At 40.1% G+C, this 16,170-nt stretch overlaps 1 protein-coding gene across 6 annotated transcripts in view; it reads left to right on the top strand.

The window, feature by feature from the left end:
• The window catches only part of fam49al (family with sequence similarity 49 member A, like), a 42,876-nt gene that overhangs the window by 12,489 nt on the left and 14,217 nt on the right, over nucleotides 1-16,170 (top strand). For 2 of the 6 annotated variants that reach the window (XM_038300378.1, XM_038300377.1), the window contains 2 exons: nucleotides 5,355-5,448; nucleotides 12,133-12,212. In XM_038300378.1, the coding sequence (XP_038156306.1) occupies nucleotides 12,140-12,212 (73 nt within the window). In that variant the 5' untranslated portion in view covers nucleotides 5,355-5,448; nucleotides 12,133-12,139. Of the gene's footprint in view, nucleotides 1-5,354; nucleotides 5,449-6,186; nucleotides 6,738-9,898; nucleotides 9,979-12,132; nucleotides 12,213-16,170 lie in introns of those variants that run through there. The other 4 variants (XM_038300379.1, XM_038300381.1, XM_038300380.1 and 1 more) reach the window with 4 other exon arrangements.

Raw genomic sequence — 16,170 nt, 5'->3', positions numbered from 1 at the left:
ATTTGTTATAAATGCTATAAAGGTACCTTCTATATTCCTTTTGGGATTAATCCAGATTGGAAAGGCATTTTGGTGCTACACGCTGCAACACAGTAAAAGTACCAGGCATCAGCAATATTTCTGCAGGATCTTTTTGAGCTCCTGTCAGTAAACAAGTGTGTCTTTGGCCCGGGGCCAATTGGCTGCAGGATTCCATTAGCAGTGACGGTCTAGTGACATTTGACAGCATCGGGTCCCAGTTTATTTCAGAATCCCATATATATATTGTTTTTTTCTGTCTTTATATAGCCTTAACATTCCTCTGAGATTATCTATAAACTACCTTAAAATATCAGCAACTTCATTTAAAAATATCACTATAAGCTTTACACCAGCCATGAAAAACTACCTAAATCAAACCACTTATTATGCACATTTCTCTTCTAAGACTACAAACTCCTGAAATCGCCTCTAACTATAGAGGAGAACATGCTGAGAAGGCCAGAGCATCACAGGAACGGGTCAAACAGGTGTGCGATCTGAAGGTGGACCAAGCAGGATGCATAAAAGTGGAGCCTGGAGATCAATGGTGGCTGGAGAGAGAGAACAAATTCAAACATGGATTGGATTAAATCATTTCATGATGATTTCTTTTGCTTTCAGTAATAACATGGGGAATTCGAGACTTCTGCCTTTTTTCTTTTCACCAATTACTAATTCACCAACGACTTTGTGGATTTTCATGTGGCTGAGCTGCTGTTCGATTAAAGCTGCTCCCCTCCAGCTGACCAGACCCCTCTGGTAGCGTCTGCTCTCTGGAGAAGGCAGAGCAGTCTAATATTTGATTAACGGGACACTGATTCATGACGACGCTCATAGGTGCAGTGTCGATATCAAAGTCTTCCGGTTAAATGACTGATTATAGGTTTGACCCACTTCAGAAATCCATACCAACCTTATATACAACAGCTCCAATATTATCTTCCTTGTTGATTTATATATATATATATATATATATATATATATATATATATATATATATATATATATATATATATACACTCACCGGCCACTTTATTAGGTACCCCATGCTAGTAACGGGTTGGATCCCCTTTTGCCTTCAGAACTGCCTCAATTCTTCGTGGCATAGATTCAACAAGGTGCTGGAAGCATTCCTCAGGGAGTTTGGTCCATATTGACATGATGGCATCACACAGTTGCCGCAGATTTGTCGGCTGCACATCCATGATGCGAATCTCCCGTTCCACCAGATCCCAAAGATGCTCTATTGGATTGAGATCTGGTGACTGTGGAGGCCATTTGAGTACAGTGAACTCATTGTCATGTTCAAGAAACCAGTCTGAGATTATTCCAGCTTTATGACATGGCACATTATCCTGCTGAAAGTAGCCATCAGAAGTTGGGTACATTGTGGTCATAAAGGGATGGACATGGTCAGCAACAATACTCAGGTAGGCTGTGGCATTGCAACGATGCTCAATTGGTACCAAGGGGCCCAAAGAGTGCCAAGAAAATATTCCCCACACCATGACACCACCACCACCAGCCTGAACCGTTGATACAAGGCAGGATGGATCCATGCTTTCATGTTGTAGACACCAAATTCTGACCCTACCATCCGAATGTCGCAGCAGAAATCGAGACTCATCAGACCAGGCAACGTTTTTCCAATCTTCTATTGTCCAATTTCGATGAGCTTGTGCAAATTGTAGCCTCAGTTTCCTGTTCTTAGCTGAAAGGAGTGGCACCCGGTGTGGTCCTCTGCTGCTGTAGCCCATCTGCCTCAAAGTTCGACGTACTGTGCATTCAGAGATGCTCTTCTGCCGACCTTGGTTGTAACGGGTAGTTATTTGAGTCACTGTTGCCCTTCTATCAGCTCGAACCAGTCTGGCCATTCTCCTCTGACCTCTGGCATCAACAAGGCATTTCTGCCCACAGAACTGCCGCTCACTGGATGTTTTTTCTTTTTCGGACCATTCTCTGTAAACCCTAGAGATGGTTGTGCGTGAAAATCCCAGTAGATCAGCAATTTCTGAAATACTCAGACCAGCCCCTCTGGCACCAACAATCATGTCACGTTCAAAGTCACTCAAATCACCTTTCTTTCCTAATACTGATGCTCGGTTTGAACTGCAGGAGATTGTCTTGACCATGTCTACATGCCTAAATGCACTGAGTTGCCGCCATGTGATTGGCTGCTTAGAAATTAAGTGTTAACGAGCAGTTGGACAGGTGTACCTAATAAAGTGGCCAGTGAGTGTATATATATATATATATATATATATATATATATATACTTTTTCCACAATGTACATTCTTGATTCTTAAAACAGCTTTGTTTTCCAGTTTATCCTCATGTTTAAAACCCAACAACTCCTCAGTGCCTTTAGCTTCCTCCTGGCCTGTCACGGCTCTGTAGACGGGTTCCAAAACGAGCCTTTCAATTCAATTTTTATGAACGTAGCTTTAAATTTTAACCGTCTTTATTTTGGACCAGTCTCTGGACACCATGTCTTCCGTGTCACTTCAGCACAACTTCGTTTTTCATGCAACACAAATCTTCAAAGATTAAATGCTCTAAGCACTTTGTACAAGACAAAAACATTAAGACCAGTCGGGTGTATATTAAAAACAGATGAATCCACATTCTTTCCAAGACAACAAGCGCAATTATCGGCTCATCATATCATATCTGACTGTCTTCCCACATATGAAGTTTCATGATGAGCATAGCCGGTTACATTGAGTCTGTGACTGCACAGGAATCCTTAAACTTGAGCTAAATAATAAAAAAGTCTTAGTATCAAGTTACTGCTGGTTAAGAACTGCTGGTTAAAATAAACTACAGGGAGTCCTTTCAATGGAAAAGAAAAACAATGGGAGTATGCTGACCTTGTAGCAATACAGAAATAAGTCTGATTTGTTTATTTCTAAGATAGAGACACAGCTTACTTAGAATACATGTAGTTGATGCCCCATTGCTTCCATTCATCCAACGTCTTCATTAAGTTACTACTTGTTTATTCACAACAGGAAAGACACTTGGTGAGACTTTTTTTCCCGTTTGATAGCAGGTATTAAAAAAAAACAAAAAAAAACAACCTTAGGGCAACGATGCTTTGATAAAGTCACACCCTATTGATACTAATAGACCACATTTTTACTTAAAATGACATAATAAATGACAGAAAAAACACCCTTTGTTGCTCAATTATTTTATGTGCGTCATGGGTTAGAGTAAAGGAGAGTTGCAGGTGCAAATATCCTCTATATAAAGTGTAAAAACTAATATGGGAAATACAATAATACAAACTTTTGCTCGTAGCTGAATTATAAAGTGCTGAGAATGCAAACAGAAGGTTAAACAGGAGAAGGAAGCTCTTAACTAATTAGCTGAACTGAAAATAATAATCCATCAGTACTGTAAGTGCTCTGGGGGAAGGATAAAATTGGAAACCTGTACTCATTTTCATACATTGAATATTTCAAATTTAGAAAGCAACTTTCCCAACTGAGGAAATAGCATTAGTGGCTGATATAAGAGAGTCAATATGGGTCAGAATATAGGGAAAAATAAGAGCAAAACAGAAATTAAAACTCAAAGATCATGACACAAGAGGTTTTGCATACTGTAGGCTGATGCAATTTTATAATTTTTTTTCAAATAATTCTTATACACACAAATGAACAGAGTGAATCAGATAACTCTCACTTAACAGATGCAATTTCCTACACACTACCCACAGGTGTGAACCTCGTCTTTCCACATCTTTAAATCAAACGCTCACCTAAAAAGGATTTTATCAATACACAGACATTTAGTAGTCATTAATGATTTAACCTGGATCAGTTAACGTTAGATTCCAGCTGTAAAACACTGGGTGTATTTCCAGGAGTGGAAAATGATTTATACCTCCCTCTGAAGATAAATACTGCAAACAGAAAAATACCAAACCAAGTATGGTCCATTACCATCCAACAAATGCTGAAAACAGCCAGCCATAGCGGACTGTGCGTTGCCATGAGAATAAGAGGCTGTGTTTCCCTAGCAACCACTCTGCAAATATCCCACCTTCCTCCAGTCTGCACTCTCTGCTGATGAGATCCGATGATGCAAGGGCAGCAGCAGCTGTGTTAATAGTTACACCAGTCAGCGGCTGTAAGACGGGGCTCAGGCCGTGAGAGATGAACAGAAATGAGATTATTTAACACGCTTTAAAGCAAAAAGAAAATGTAACATGTAAATTCTGCTTTTCAGGCAGTATTTTAACGGTTAGTTTTGAGATCAGGTTGTGTAGGGTTTTTTTTTACTTACTTTGATTTATAAGCTCTATGGCTTTAACAGCACATTTCTCTCAGGATAGAGAAAAGAAGACGTTTTTACAAGAATAAACATTACTTGATCCCTTAGCTCATTTTAAGTGACTAATTATGATTCGACACTGTAACTTATTGTGATTCTATTAAAACAAACTCGTTTCTGCAAGCAAAAAATGCTAATTTGCTTTTTTCATTTTTTGTTTTATGACCCATTTCTCTAAATTTGCTTAAACCTTACATCGCAAATAAGTGTTTTTGGGTTAAAGCTAAGATTACTTAAGCCCAGTTAAGCCCAAAAACACAGCCATGTCTTTATGTCTTCACCTCCTACAAGACAGAGTCTAAGCCGAACTCTCTTCTCTGGTATCTTCCACGTAAATACAATATTTAAAAAGTTCTGGATTCATTCACTTCTCATAATATATCATTATCAAATTAAATCCTAAAGTTAACCAACCTTAAGGAGTCTTATCTGTCTCAGCATTGTGTCTATTTGGGGCTGACCGTCTATTACTTCCTGTATAAAAACATTTGCACTTCTCGTAGAACTATTTATAGCAGAAATTCTGCTTTTTTCTGTCACCCACATGACACGTCTAGCGTATATTAAAAGTGCAGATGGATGCAGATCAATTTACAAAATTAACTCTACATTTCTTGATATGTACAGTCTCTATGTCATGCTATAGGTTCATATCGAAAAGACCCACAGATGGCCTAGTCTAAGCTTTAAAATGTGTTGCAAGGTGTGTTTTTTATTAATAATGCACTGCAGAAGAGCTGCTCTGAGTTTGTTTTTTTTTTTTGGTTACTGTTGAAGACCTAACAATCTCCACTAACTTGTCTAACACCTCAATTACTGCAGAACCATAGCGTTTTAATAGAACACCTTGATGCAAAACGGGTATCATTTTTTTGCCCGACAGAACAGAAACAGAAAGCTTTGCTTCACTGCCTGCCTGCTCAGCACCAAGGATTTCACTGAGGTCTACTGTTTGATGATGATCCTCTTTCCTTCTGTCTGTCTTTTCCAGGTTTTGGGCACGGATGCTGTAACCAGAGTGAGGAGCTGAGAAGCCCTTATTGATGCAGTGAAGTGTTCCAGGGGGATAAAGACAAGCAAAGAAGGTAGGAAAGTGAAAGAGAGTGAGCAAATAGTTAACAGCACATATAAAGTTAAATTGGTCGGAGTAGAGAGGAGAGCTGAGAATGTAAAATTTGCTTTATCTGGCTTAGTCAGGGCAGCTGCTGAGTGGCTTTGGTCCCCCAGCCAATAAGTATCCCGTCACTTATGGGCAGTTTGCGGCTTTCAATAAGACTCTCTGAGGGTAGAGGAAGCTCGAATTGGTGAGTTAATAGAGGTTAGACTTGGCAGAGAGAGTCAGTGGTGTCTTTGCTCAGCTGCTGAGCCGTAAAAGGAGGATTCTTTGGGAGGACGCTGAAAGGAGCCAGGAATGGCTTAGCTCAGCTGCTTGGCTCGCCGTCTAAACCAGGTTTGCTTTGTGGTCCCAGAGATGTGTCCTTATTGACACTCAAGGAGCCCCTCGGGTTGCTTTCTCTTTGCTTCTCAGTTGCATAAGAGAGGCTCTTTGCTCCAGTTTCACATTGGCTGTCTAAACGGGTCTGTTTGTGTGTATGAGAAACTGCAACCAGAAGCCACAGACTGGATGTCCTATTCCAAGAATGCTGTGCCTCAATTCCCCAGCATTCATGGATCCAGTGACTATTATGCAATGCTATCCTCCTTCCCCTTAGACGTCTTTGCACCTAACGGTCACCAACGAGAGTGAGTGCCCCCTGACAGAGATATGCTTTGACAAAACAAGGCCAAAGGAGTTGAGAGAGTACTGCTTACTGAATGGAATGGAGAAGTGAGGCAGAAAGGAAAGCTTTGGGCAGTATTTTTGAGGAACCCAATTCGATGTCATGAACTGAAAGACAGAATGAGTTTTTCCTGTGCAAGAACAACATACTGTAAAAGGTGACAGACAAACATCAGAAAGAGCAATAGGTGTATAAATTAGCACGGCTTCTGGTCTGTGAGTGGCGAAAACCTCAACCCTGCATAGCACCATCCCCTAAAAACCCAGTGTGAAAAAAGACAGAAGGAACAGAGCAGCATCTGGGTCGAAGCTAATAGAGAAAACCACGGGGCTTTAAATAGATCGAGAAAAGAGAAGTGTGAAGTGGACTTTATGCTCAGAGAGAGGGAGGCAGAGAGACCGAGAGCACGAGTTTACATCCATCTCCGGAGAGGCGACGAGTGGCAACTGGAGCCACTGTGGGATTTTGAGCTGGAATAACTGGGGATTTACTTACTGCGGCGATTTGGGAAAACACAAAGACAACCAAGACAGTAGAAGGAGAGAGTTTGAGGTGAAACTGAGGAAGAAAAGCTACTCTTAGAGGAAAAGAGGGTAAGACCTAGTCGTTTGTGTACTCCAGGTGCTTTTAAGATTTCATTATTCTTGATATGTGTTGCCCTCCTGCTTCCACCAAGCAAGGTTTGATTTCATTTCATGGACACATATCAGAAGCAGCTTCCCTCCATCTTCAGCTGCGGCGAGCTGGCAGCATTACGAGCCCAACGGTATCCTGGCAACCATCCGCTGCTCTCTGGATGGACCTCATGCTGCTCCAGTCTCAGATTCTTCAGCGTGCTGACATGTATGCGTGTGGATGCAGCCTGACGCAAAGCTACCTGTGACAAAGAGAAACATTGCGTCACCGAGTTTTCATCCCTTTGTATGAAACTCAGCTCGGCTGCTTCACGGCAGCCCACTTGTCAAACTCTCCTATTCATGTATTCTCTAAGGTTATAAGACAATGTTAGATGAGGTGTGGGCTAAACTCATGTGTGACTCAGCAGCAGATGTTCCTCATTGCTGATGTAGATACAGGATGATTCTGGAGGAGGTAAGGGCATCATTGGAGATGACGGTGAATGTCAGGTTCGTCGAGCGGTACCAGGGTGCTGCATTGCAACAGCCGTTCTTGCTGAATAACGACAACAAGACTGGTCCTTGTTCTTACTCTTGCACACGCGACAGTAGAATCTCATAAACATGCTAATGTTGGACGTAATTCCTTCCTGCAGAAACCGGCAGGCCCCTCCTGAGTGCTAACATAGCACATAAAGACAGCAGAGGAAGTAAAACTTGGCAGCTGTTGCAAAAGTCCTGTTGTTCAATAGGGAAAAAAGGTTTTAGGCTTCCACAGCTATATTCGAGTGTTTCTTTCATTTGTTAGTCGGCAGCCTCCTCTTTCTCATGCTAATGTTACAAAAATTAGCTGTTTGTGGTTTGTATTATACTTTACCTACATTGCCTTTTTAAAATAAGCAATGCCTTTGGGGCTTTTTCACACGACGACATGGCTCAGTGACAAACATACATGTTTTTTTTCTTTAAATGTGAATTTTATGTGATAAACCAAGATATAAATTGTCAAGAGTGCGGCACAATTTGTTAAACGCAAAACAAAATCCTGTTTGATCAATTGATCCAGTGATTTAATAGTAAATATGCAGCTCTGTGCTCAGAGGCTTAATTAGAGAATAGAGAAATAGCAGCATGATGAAAGACCAAAGCAGAAAGATTAAGGATAAGGCTAACTAGAAGTTTAAATCAAGGTAATGGTATAAAACAGTATTCTTTACCTTTAAAGCTTTGAACTAACATTAGACTGAGCATATTTTCCGACATATGGCCGTTCACAACAATAGACACCCTGTGCAAGGAGAGAATCAATGAGGGAAGCAGCCAAAAAGCCATTTTAACTCTGATGGAGCTATAGAGATCCACAGTGGAGGTGGGAGATTTTATTTTTAAAGCAGTGGCGATTTCTCGTTGAATAGGGACGCTAAACCTCTTAACTGTACTCAATAAACTGCATTAATTCAATTCAATTCAGTTTATTAATATAGCTCCAATTCACACCACATGTCATCTCAAGGCACTTTACAGTTCAACCAGATCATACAGTTAAATTGATTCAAAGTTTTCCATCTAAGGAAAACCAGTTGATTGCATCGACTCATTGACTCAAATGCAATCCCTCACACTAAGCATGCTTGTGGCGACAGTGGAGAGGAAAAACTCCCTTTTAACAGGAAGAAACCTCCAGCTGAACCAGGCTTAAATAAGCTCTAAAATGCGCCTGATTTCATGAGTATGTTGCGCATTAATCAACTGTTTATTTTGTGTCTCGGACCCATTCAGAAATCCCTGTTGTGGTTTGAGCCTCAATCAAGGGAGGGAAGCAGCGAGACAGTAGAGCCCTGATTGGATAAGACGCTAAACTATGTCACCTCCGCTGAGGATAAACCTCTTAGAGGGTCTGACTGTGGCCAGACAGAGAGGAGGTTTAACTCGTGAGTAGAGAGGGAAAAGTGATAAATCAGTCACAGCAATCATCTTTTGTGGATTTTTTGTTTCCGAGCATTCATAGCAGCTATTTTCACCCATTGCAGTGATGTGTTCAATGCGTTTCAACATTTGTAAATATAATACGTGGCGTTCAGATTTAATTAACACCGCTGAGCCTCCCCTGTTTCAGAGATAAGAAATCCGCCACTGCTTTACAGGAAATCTTTTAAGTTATGCAGTCCAAGGATCTGGCAACTAAAGATATCCAGAAATAGAGAGACAATTTAAAAAGAATACTTGTTTTTCAGCAAGAAGGAGGATGCTTAAGGCTTGATGAGATGATAGATGAAGCCAAATACAGGTTCATTCTGAAAGGAAAGTTCAACAGATAACTTGAGACTTGCATGTCTCAAGCTTTATCCTTCAGCAGGAAAACAACCCAAAAGTTTCAGCCACAGCTGAATGCCCTGGTTTAGATCAGACAATATTCATGTGTGAGAAAATAGACAAGAGAAAGTCCAGAGAAATTCAGAACCATCCACTCTATCTGGAAAACAAGGATGAGCAGAACTATCTGTCTCTAGAAAGAAGTGGCTAGATTTTAAAGAGCTGGTTGATGGAGAAAATACATAGTTTCTCATTACGTTCCAATTACGTGCTACTTTTTGTTGGTCTATCACATGAAATCCCCAATAAAATACACGTTATATTCAACCTATCTGAATACTTTTGCAAAGCACTCTACTTCTTACGCTGTTTGTGGTTTCTTAAGCCCTGGCATCTGCCCTGGCGGTTCGAGGGTTTAAGAAAATTCTCCATAAAGCATCTATAGACCACCGCTTATAAAAACCATTAGATGGGAGCAGTCGTTATATGTTGGGTTTTTATTGGGTTACTTTTGTGATGTAAATGGATTAAAACCACTGCCCAGCTCTAGTGACTCCCACTAAGTGAACTAAATGATTCAGTGCTGGATTTAGACCCTGCTGTAAGTGGATACAGCGTATTGGACATAAACTGTGATCAGTGTCACTGATGACTGGAATGTCTGCTTCCGCTCTGAAGATGCTGCTTCATCAGAAGGATGCAGAGACAAAGAGGGAATAGGCAGATAGGTGAACAAACCTGAGGTGCTCTCCATGTGTCTGTTGTGTGTTTTTCCAAGCGGGCTTCCAGGTTCTGTATGCATTCTGTTGTTTCCTCCTGTCCAGGTCGCTGGCCATGGGGAACCTCATTAAGGTCCTTGGCAAGGATTTAGAGAACTGTCCGCATTTTTTCCTGGACTTTGAAAGTAAGTGAGCGCCAGGGTGTGTGTGCACGTGTCTGTGTGCTTGAACTGTGGGTGTGGAGCGGAAGGTGGCGCCGTGGGAGGTGGGTTGACGGGGCTCGGAGGGGGACACGCTCGGATGCAATCGGCTTAGTCATTGATGGTGTGATGGAGTGTTGTTGAGGGTGTTGTTTCTCATTATCAGATGCTCTTCAGTCCCACTCTCAGTCAGATAATCGTGTAGATACCATCTTTAGACACGTGCATTTCTGTGAATCAGAACACTGTTATCTGCAGCAGGCGAGGCATAGGCGGGAAGGACATTCTAATGTCTTGACCGTCAAAAATACTTTGGTTTTAAAGTATTATGGCATTAGCAAAAATAAAAAATAAGCATAACTAAATTGCTGTTGTATAGTAAGTGCTGCCAAAAAAAATCACTTAAATCGTTTTTGGAGTCATTGGGGGACATTGTACCTGTTTCAGACAACAGGCCTTATGGCTAGAAAACTGGAGTACCCAGAGAAATCCCACACATGCTTAGGGAAGACAGGAATTCTGGCATTTACTCAACTCATGTTTAAACCCAAATAGTTTCCGATAAAGTCTGATTTTCTCTGCAGTTCAGAGCTTTCAAGTTATACACTGCCAAAAATCTAAATCTTGATAAGTCATTTTTTCTTAAAATAAGTTGATTTGTTCTTGAATTAAGGAGGTAAAAGAGACATTTTGCCAATGGAACAAGAGAATTTACACTTAAAGTAAGAAAACACAATTGCATTGTCTTATTTCAAGTGCATATTATCTAATTATCTTATTTTAAAAGTAAAATTACTCATTCCATTGGCAAACTATCTCATTTACCTACTCAAATTAAGGGTGAATACACTTAATTTAAGAATTTTTTACTTATTTCTAGATCATTTTTGCAGTGTATTTACTTGACAGCTTTAGCTAACTGAGGCTTTAGTGACAAATGTTTATAGAAAATTCCTCATGCATTTGTCAAAGAAATGACTCAGCAGTTTAAACTTCCACCTGATGCATATTTGGATTCCTTCAATGTTCCTGAGGCTTATCAGAAGCCCTCTGATGCCACCGTGTTGTAACACCTCCTAAAACATGCCCGAGTGATAAAAGTGAGACTGACAAAACTGCTTAAATCCTCATCCTCAGTCTAACTTAGTGACAGAGGTGCATGCACTTCTTCTGGATGTAATAAAATTGCAAATATATATTTTTTTTCACAAACTTTATGAAAAATGGTGCTCTCAGGATGCAACACGAGCACAGAATCGGAAGTGTGTGGATTTTTGTTTAAATAATCTTAATTTAGTCTCAAGTAGCATGCTAGCTAATACACCAAAAAGCTAAGAAACTAGCTTTAAAGCTAAACATGTGGTAAATAAAAACAAAAGGAGAAGACCAACTAAATTTAGTTATAAAGTAATGCTACAGCATTGTTATGCTAATGCTGGGAGCCCGACAAGGTTATTTTAGCTACAATAACTGCTTTAGCTATATTAGCTGCTTTGCTAGCAAGCCTATAGACGCCATTTTGAAACAAAAAAACTGACATTTTTAATCATTAAAGTTAAAGGGAACCATCTTAATTAGAACCTTCATACAAAGCTATCAGCTCACAGCAACAAGTGGGGGATGGGAAGCTAGCCTTTTCTTACTTAAAGGCGTTTAAAAAACAGCATGATGAAATATCAATAGATTTTAAAAAAGGATCATTTTAGACAGTGGCATACTTTAAAACCAGCCTATGCCTATCATAGTAAATTAGAAATTGTTGTATGAGAGTTTTTCTTAACATTTTCCTGTTTCATGTGGCCAAAGATTAATGGGATTAAATCTTACACGTTTGATTTTCATTGGTAGAACTTTGTGGTTCTGAATCAGGGCCTTTATATGTGGGTCTGTTCTGAATTGTTTAGCATCCATGAGAGTGCGACTGAAGCCGCTCTGTTGTCAGTGTTTTCATGCATCACCCAGGCCTTACTCCCATCATGCCATTCTCTCATCCGGTCGCCCACCTCCACCACGTCACCTCCTGCACGCCACACACACAAATACGGCTCACACACACACATCCATACACCCATGTGCGCACCACCCCCGACAGGGCCATCCCCTCATCACCCACAGACTTCTTCCCTCTCTCTGTTCCAGGGGGCTCATGGGAAACCTCCTGAAAGTGCTGGCTTGCGCCGAACTTGAGCATGGGCCAATAGTTTTCCTTGACTTTGAACGTGAGACCATCAGCTTCTTTTTTTGAGTTATACCTTTCTCTATGTTGCCTTTCCCTTTATTTTCTCATCGTTCCATCCATCTTAGCTAACCATTGTAACATCTTCTCTGTTCTTTTTTCCCTCCTCACAATTTATCTTTTCTTTCAAGGACTGGCATTTTTTAAAATCATTTGGCTTCCTTTGAAAGAGTCTTTCTATCACAGAGAAGCACAAAAGTACGCCAACATTGCTGCAGAAAGGGAAACAATACGCTTTGGTATTCGCAGCCAAAAAAGATGAGAACAAATAAACAGCAAATGTCAGTCCTGCGTGGGTCTTTTTGTTGCTCATGTATGACGATGTTACAGTCTATCGTCATCCAAGCACATCCTCATCCCCTCATCCTCTGCTGGATGTCAGATCGACTTGCGTGTTTTTGCTTTTCACTAACAAATGCTGATGTATATGAGCGTGATGAAGAGATTGGAAAGGAGAGAATGATTGTGGAGAAAATACTCATAAAAATGGTCCCTTGTGCTTCTTTCTCTCCCTCTTCAGACGTTGCAGTGCAAAAATCACCCATCCTAACAAGATCTTTTAGATTTTCAAATCTTTCTCATCTTCTTGGGCTGTTTTTTTCTCTCTACCTTAAAAGAAGTTGGCCTGGAGTATTTTAAAATTGATTACAAGTGACAAGAGCTTGTTAGGATGTAGATACACAATGTGGTGAACAAGTATTTCTCCCTAAAGATTTGCTTTTTGCTATATTTTAAGCTTTTCAGACCAATCTACTGTTAAAATCATAAAATAGCAACATGCAGTTTTTATTAATTGTGGGGTAAAGCTATCCAAACTAACCTGACCTTTTCTGAAAGTCTGTTTGCTCCCCTATTTAAATCAATAATCAAATTCAATTAACCAAATTTTGGTTGTGTCGTTTCAACAACCTGCAGATGCGACATGTATCGTAATTATCTGACACCAAGAAGTAGGCTAAAAGATCTAAAAAATCTCATTTTTACCTGCATTTAAATTATTTTCCAAAATCTGGTGAGGAGCCATTTGCTTCTATCATTCTACCAAGAATTCATAAAGGATTTTTAAAGCTTGAACAACATACAGTTATCAATATACGAGAAAACATGGAACGGTGCTCAATCTTCAAAGGAGCGGCTCGCCTTCCTTTATTGCCAGAAGAGGACAAGTATGGCGTCACATTTAGTTCAAAACCTGCAAACAAAATACAACTACAAAAAACTACTTCTGCGCATGTTTTATTTATCAATGGACAGCTAAATCACACATGCACGAGAACGCCACTTTGAGAGGAGAAACATCGCTCTACATGTGCACCAGCTCCTTCCACGGACGCTCTGGATTGTGCTCGGGATCTCACTGCGCCCATGATTTTCTGTCCAGCGGCCACGGTCGAGGACAGCGGCGCTCTCCAAAGCATCTCTGCCCTCGGACTAATTTTCTCTTTGCGCAAAGAAAAGTTTTTTGACACAGACAAATCTCTTCTATAAGCCTTCTCCTGATTGGGCCTTGCAGACACGAAAGCCTTCCTGACACTACTTCCTGTGTGATCGTGTGCAGTGGTAGATAAACCATGTGCAGAAGTAGGTTAACATACATACGAGTGTGTTTATTTCGCTATAGGAGTTTTGAAATAAATGTGACGCCATAGCATAGAATATCATACAGTCAAATACGGTCTGCTTTAGTACTGCATTACTGCTTAAGGACTCAAGGGGGCTCGCTTTGACTCAGAACTGTTTAGCAGAACATCAGGTGTAAAGCAGGTTCAAGTGGACTTGGATTTTTAAGCAGCAAAAGCAAGTCTATGTCTGAATGGCCGGACATAAGTCCGGCTAGGATGCTTTGGTATGACCTTAAAAATGCTGTTCATTCGCTTGAACAACATGGATGAAATTAGCACAACTGAAAAGAGTAATTGGCCAAGGCACCAGAGAGTGGTTACCTGTTTTTAACCACAAAAATGTTGTATAAATAGTGAAGAGAAAGCATTTTTTCACACGTGGTCAGGTTGATTCTGATAGCTTTCTTACGTATTTAGTGATGTTATCGTTCTATGTAATTGTAATTTTCTTCATCTGAAATAGAAGAAATCTGTGAAGGGGAAAATACTTTCTCACTACGCTGTATTTGCACTGTATCCCCTCATATCCTGCCCCTTTTTTGCCACTTTCCTCCTTTAACAGCTGACATCCTCCTCCTTCTCCTCCTTTGCCAGCTGCATGTTGGGGATGGGGGTGGGGGGAGTTGGGGGGAGCTGGCCTGAGAGACGTCAAACTCTCAAATAGGCTGAATTTCCCCCCCGTTTCATTATGCATGTGATTCACTCGACTTCAAAAGTGAAAAGGAATGAGTCAGAGACGGGAATGGCAGCTTTAGAAGACCTTCCCCCCTCCTCAGCCACCTCTGGGCCATCTGTGAGCTCTCTCTGCGGAGCCGAGGGACGCACTCACCTCTGTCACACAAGTCTGGTACGAGCTACATTCAGCTCCCATAAGAGGCGACCTTTTTGCTTGGAAACTTAACTACAGCACCATGTTTGAGAGAGAAAATCAACAAAGAATAAGCTGGATGTCATTTAGGGGTCCATCATGACACTTCAGGAAGAAAATGTCTAAATGTTGCAAAAAATGTTTTTAGCTGAAATAAATCAATAGTTACAGAGACTCAGGTGGATATGTGAATTTAAAACCACAACATAAAATAGAAGCGTTTGGGGATTTATATAATTTCAATAAATCTGCATTTTGATCAGGACGTCAGACAAGCCATATAACTAAGAGTCTGAAACGCATCCAATTCTTTCACAAAAGTCATTAATCATTTTTCATACAATATAGTTTGCATTATTTGATGATTTAAGGACACAAGAACATTATGTACTGTAAATTCATTATTAATGGTGATCTGGATGAATATCAGGTTGCACATGTCCAAATGAGCTGATGGTGCCTCCGGTACAGATATATATATGGTGTTAGCACATTGAAAATGGGTCATTCTGGAAGATGACTTCTTTATGACTTAAAAATGCTGCTAAAACAAAGTAAAAGATTTATAACTCAACTCAACTCAAACTTTATTTATAAAAGCACATTTACCAAAGTGCTGTACAGGAATCACAGTTAAGGAACATAAGATAAAAGCTAAAGGCTAAAATACATAAACACATAAAAATAGAATAAGATAAATGTTTCAACTAAAATACATTTTAGAATAAAATAAAATTTAAAATAAAATTTTGCCAAATGTCCACTTAGACATGATTAAAGATGATGTTGAGAGATATGAACATTCTCACAGGTATAAAAGCGTTAGCAAGCATTGGGCGTATTTTTACCTACAGCCACTCCTGGGAAGGTTTTTTTTTTAGATGTACCTCAGTTTGTATTGATATCTAATGTGTCTTTATTTTCCAGATTTTTCCAATATGAGTTTCATTGATCTCATTTCTGCCTTCCTGGTCTGAAATGCCCTTAAAAAAAATGAAGAGCTCAGAAATAAAACATTTTATAGGATGCAGATTATCCTGATCCGGCAGACTGGAAGAAGGAGATCAGAGCAACTGCTCATTCAGACAATAATTTCATAAATAATAATTACGAGATGGATTATCTTAATGCTACAGAGAGAAGCTAAACTGTAAGGAGCTGCTTGTATTTTTATTATTTTATTTATCTAAGATAAACTAACAGCTTCTTGAGTCCAGGTATACATAAAGCTTACAGTAGAGTTACTGATCCTCCCGTTTAGCTCTTGAGACTGGTTTGTTATCGTTCTCTAATTAATACCTAGTAAAAACAGCATGTTGTCTGAAGAATAAAGGAGGCTGTAATGAGGCTTTATAAATATAGAAAAGGTTGCTGTGCTTATTAGGGCAGCCGCTGTGTGCACAGGACAGCACATTTCCAATGATTACCGGCTCTCTGCAGGGCGGCGGCGC

Source organism: Cyprinodon tularosa, unplaced genomic scaffold, assembly GCF_016077235.1.
Source record: "Cyprinodon tularosa strain WSP-4 unplaced genomic scaffold, ASM1607723v1 ctg449, whole genome shotgun sequence".
NCBI lineage: Eukaryota > Metazoa > Chordata > Actinopteri > Cyprinodontiformes > Cyprinodontidae > Cyprinodon > Cyprinodon tularosa.
The sequence above is the reverse complement of the archived record's forward strand: the minus strand, read 5'-3'. Positions and strand labels throughout refer to the sequence as shown.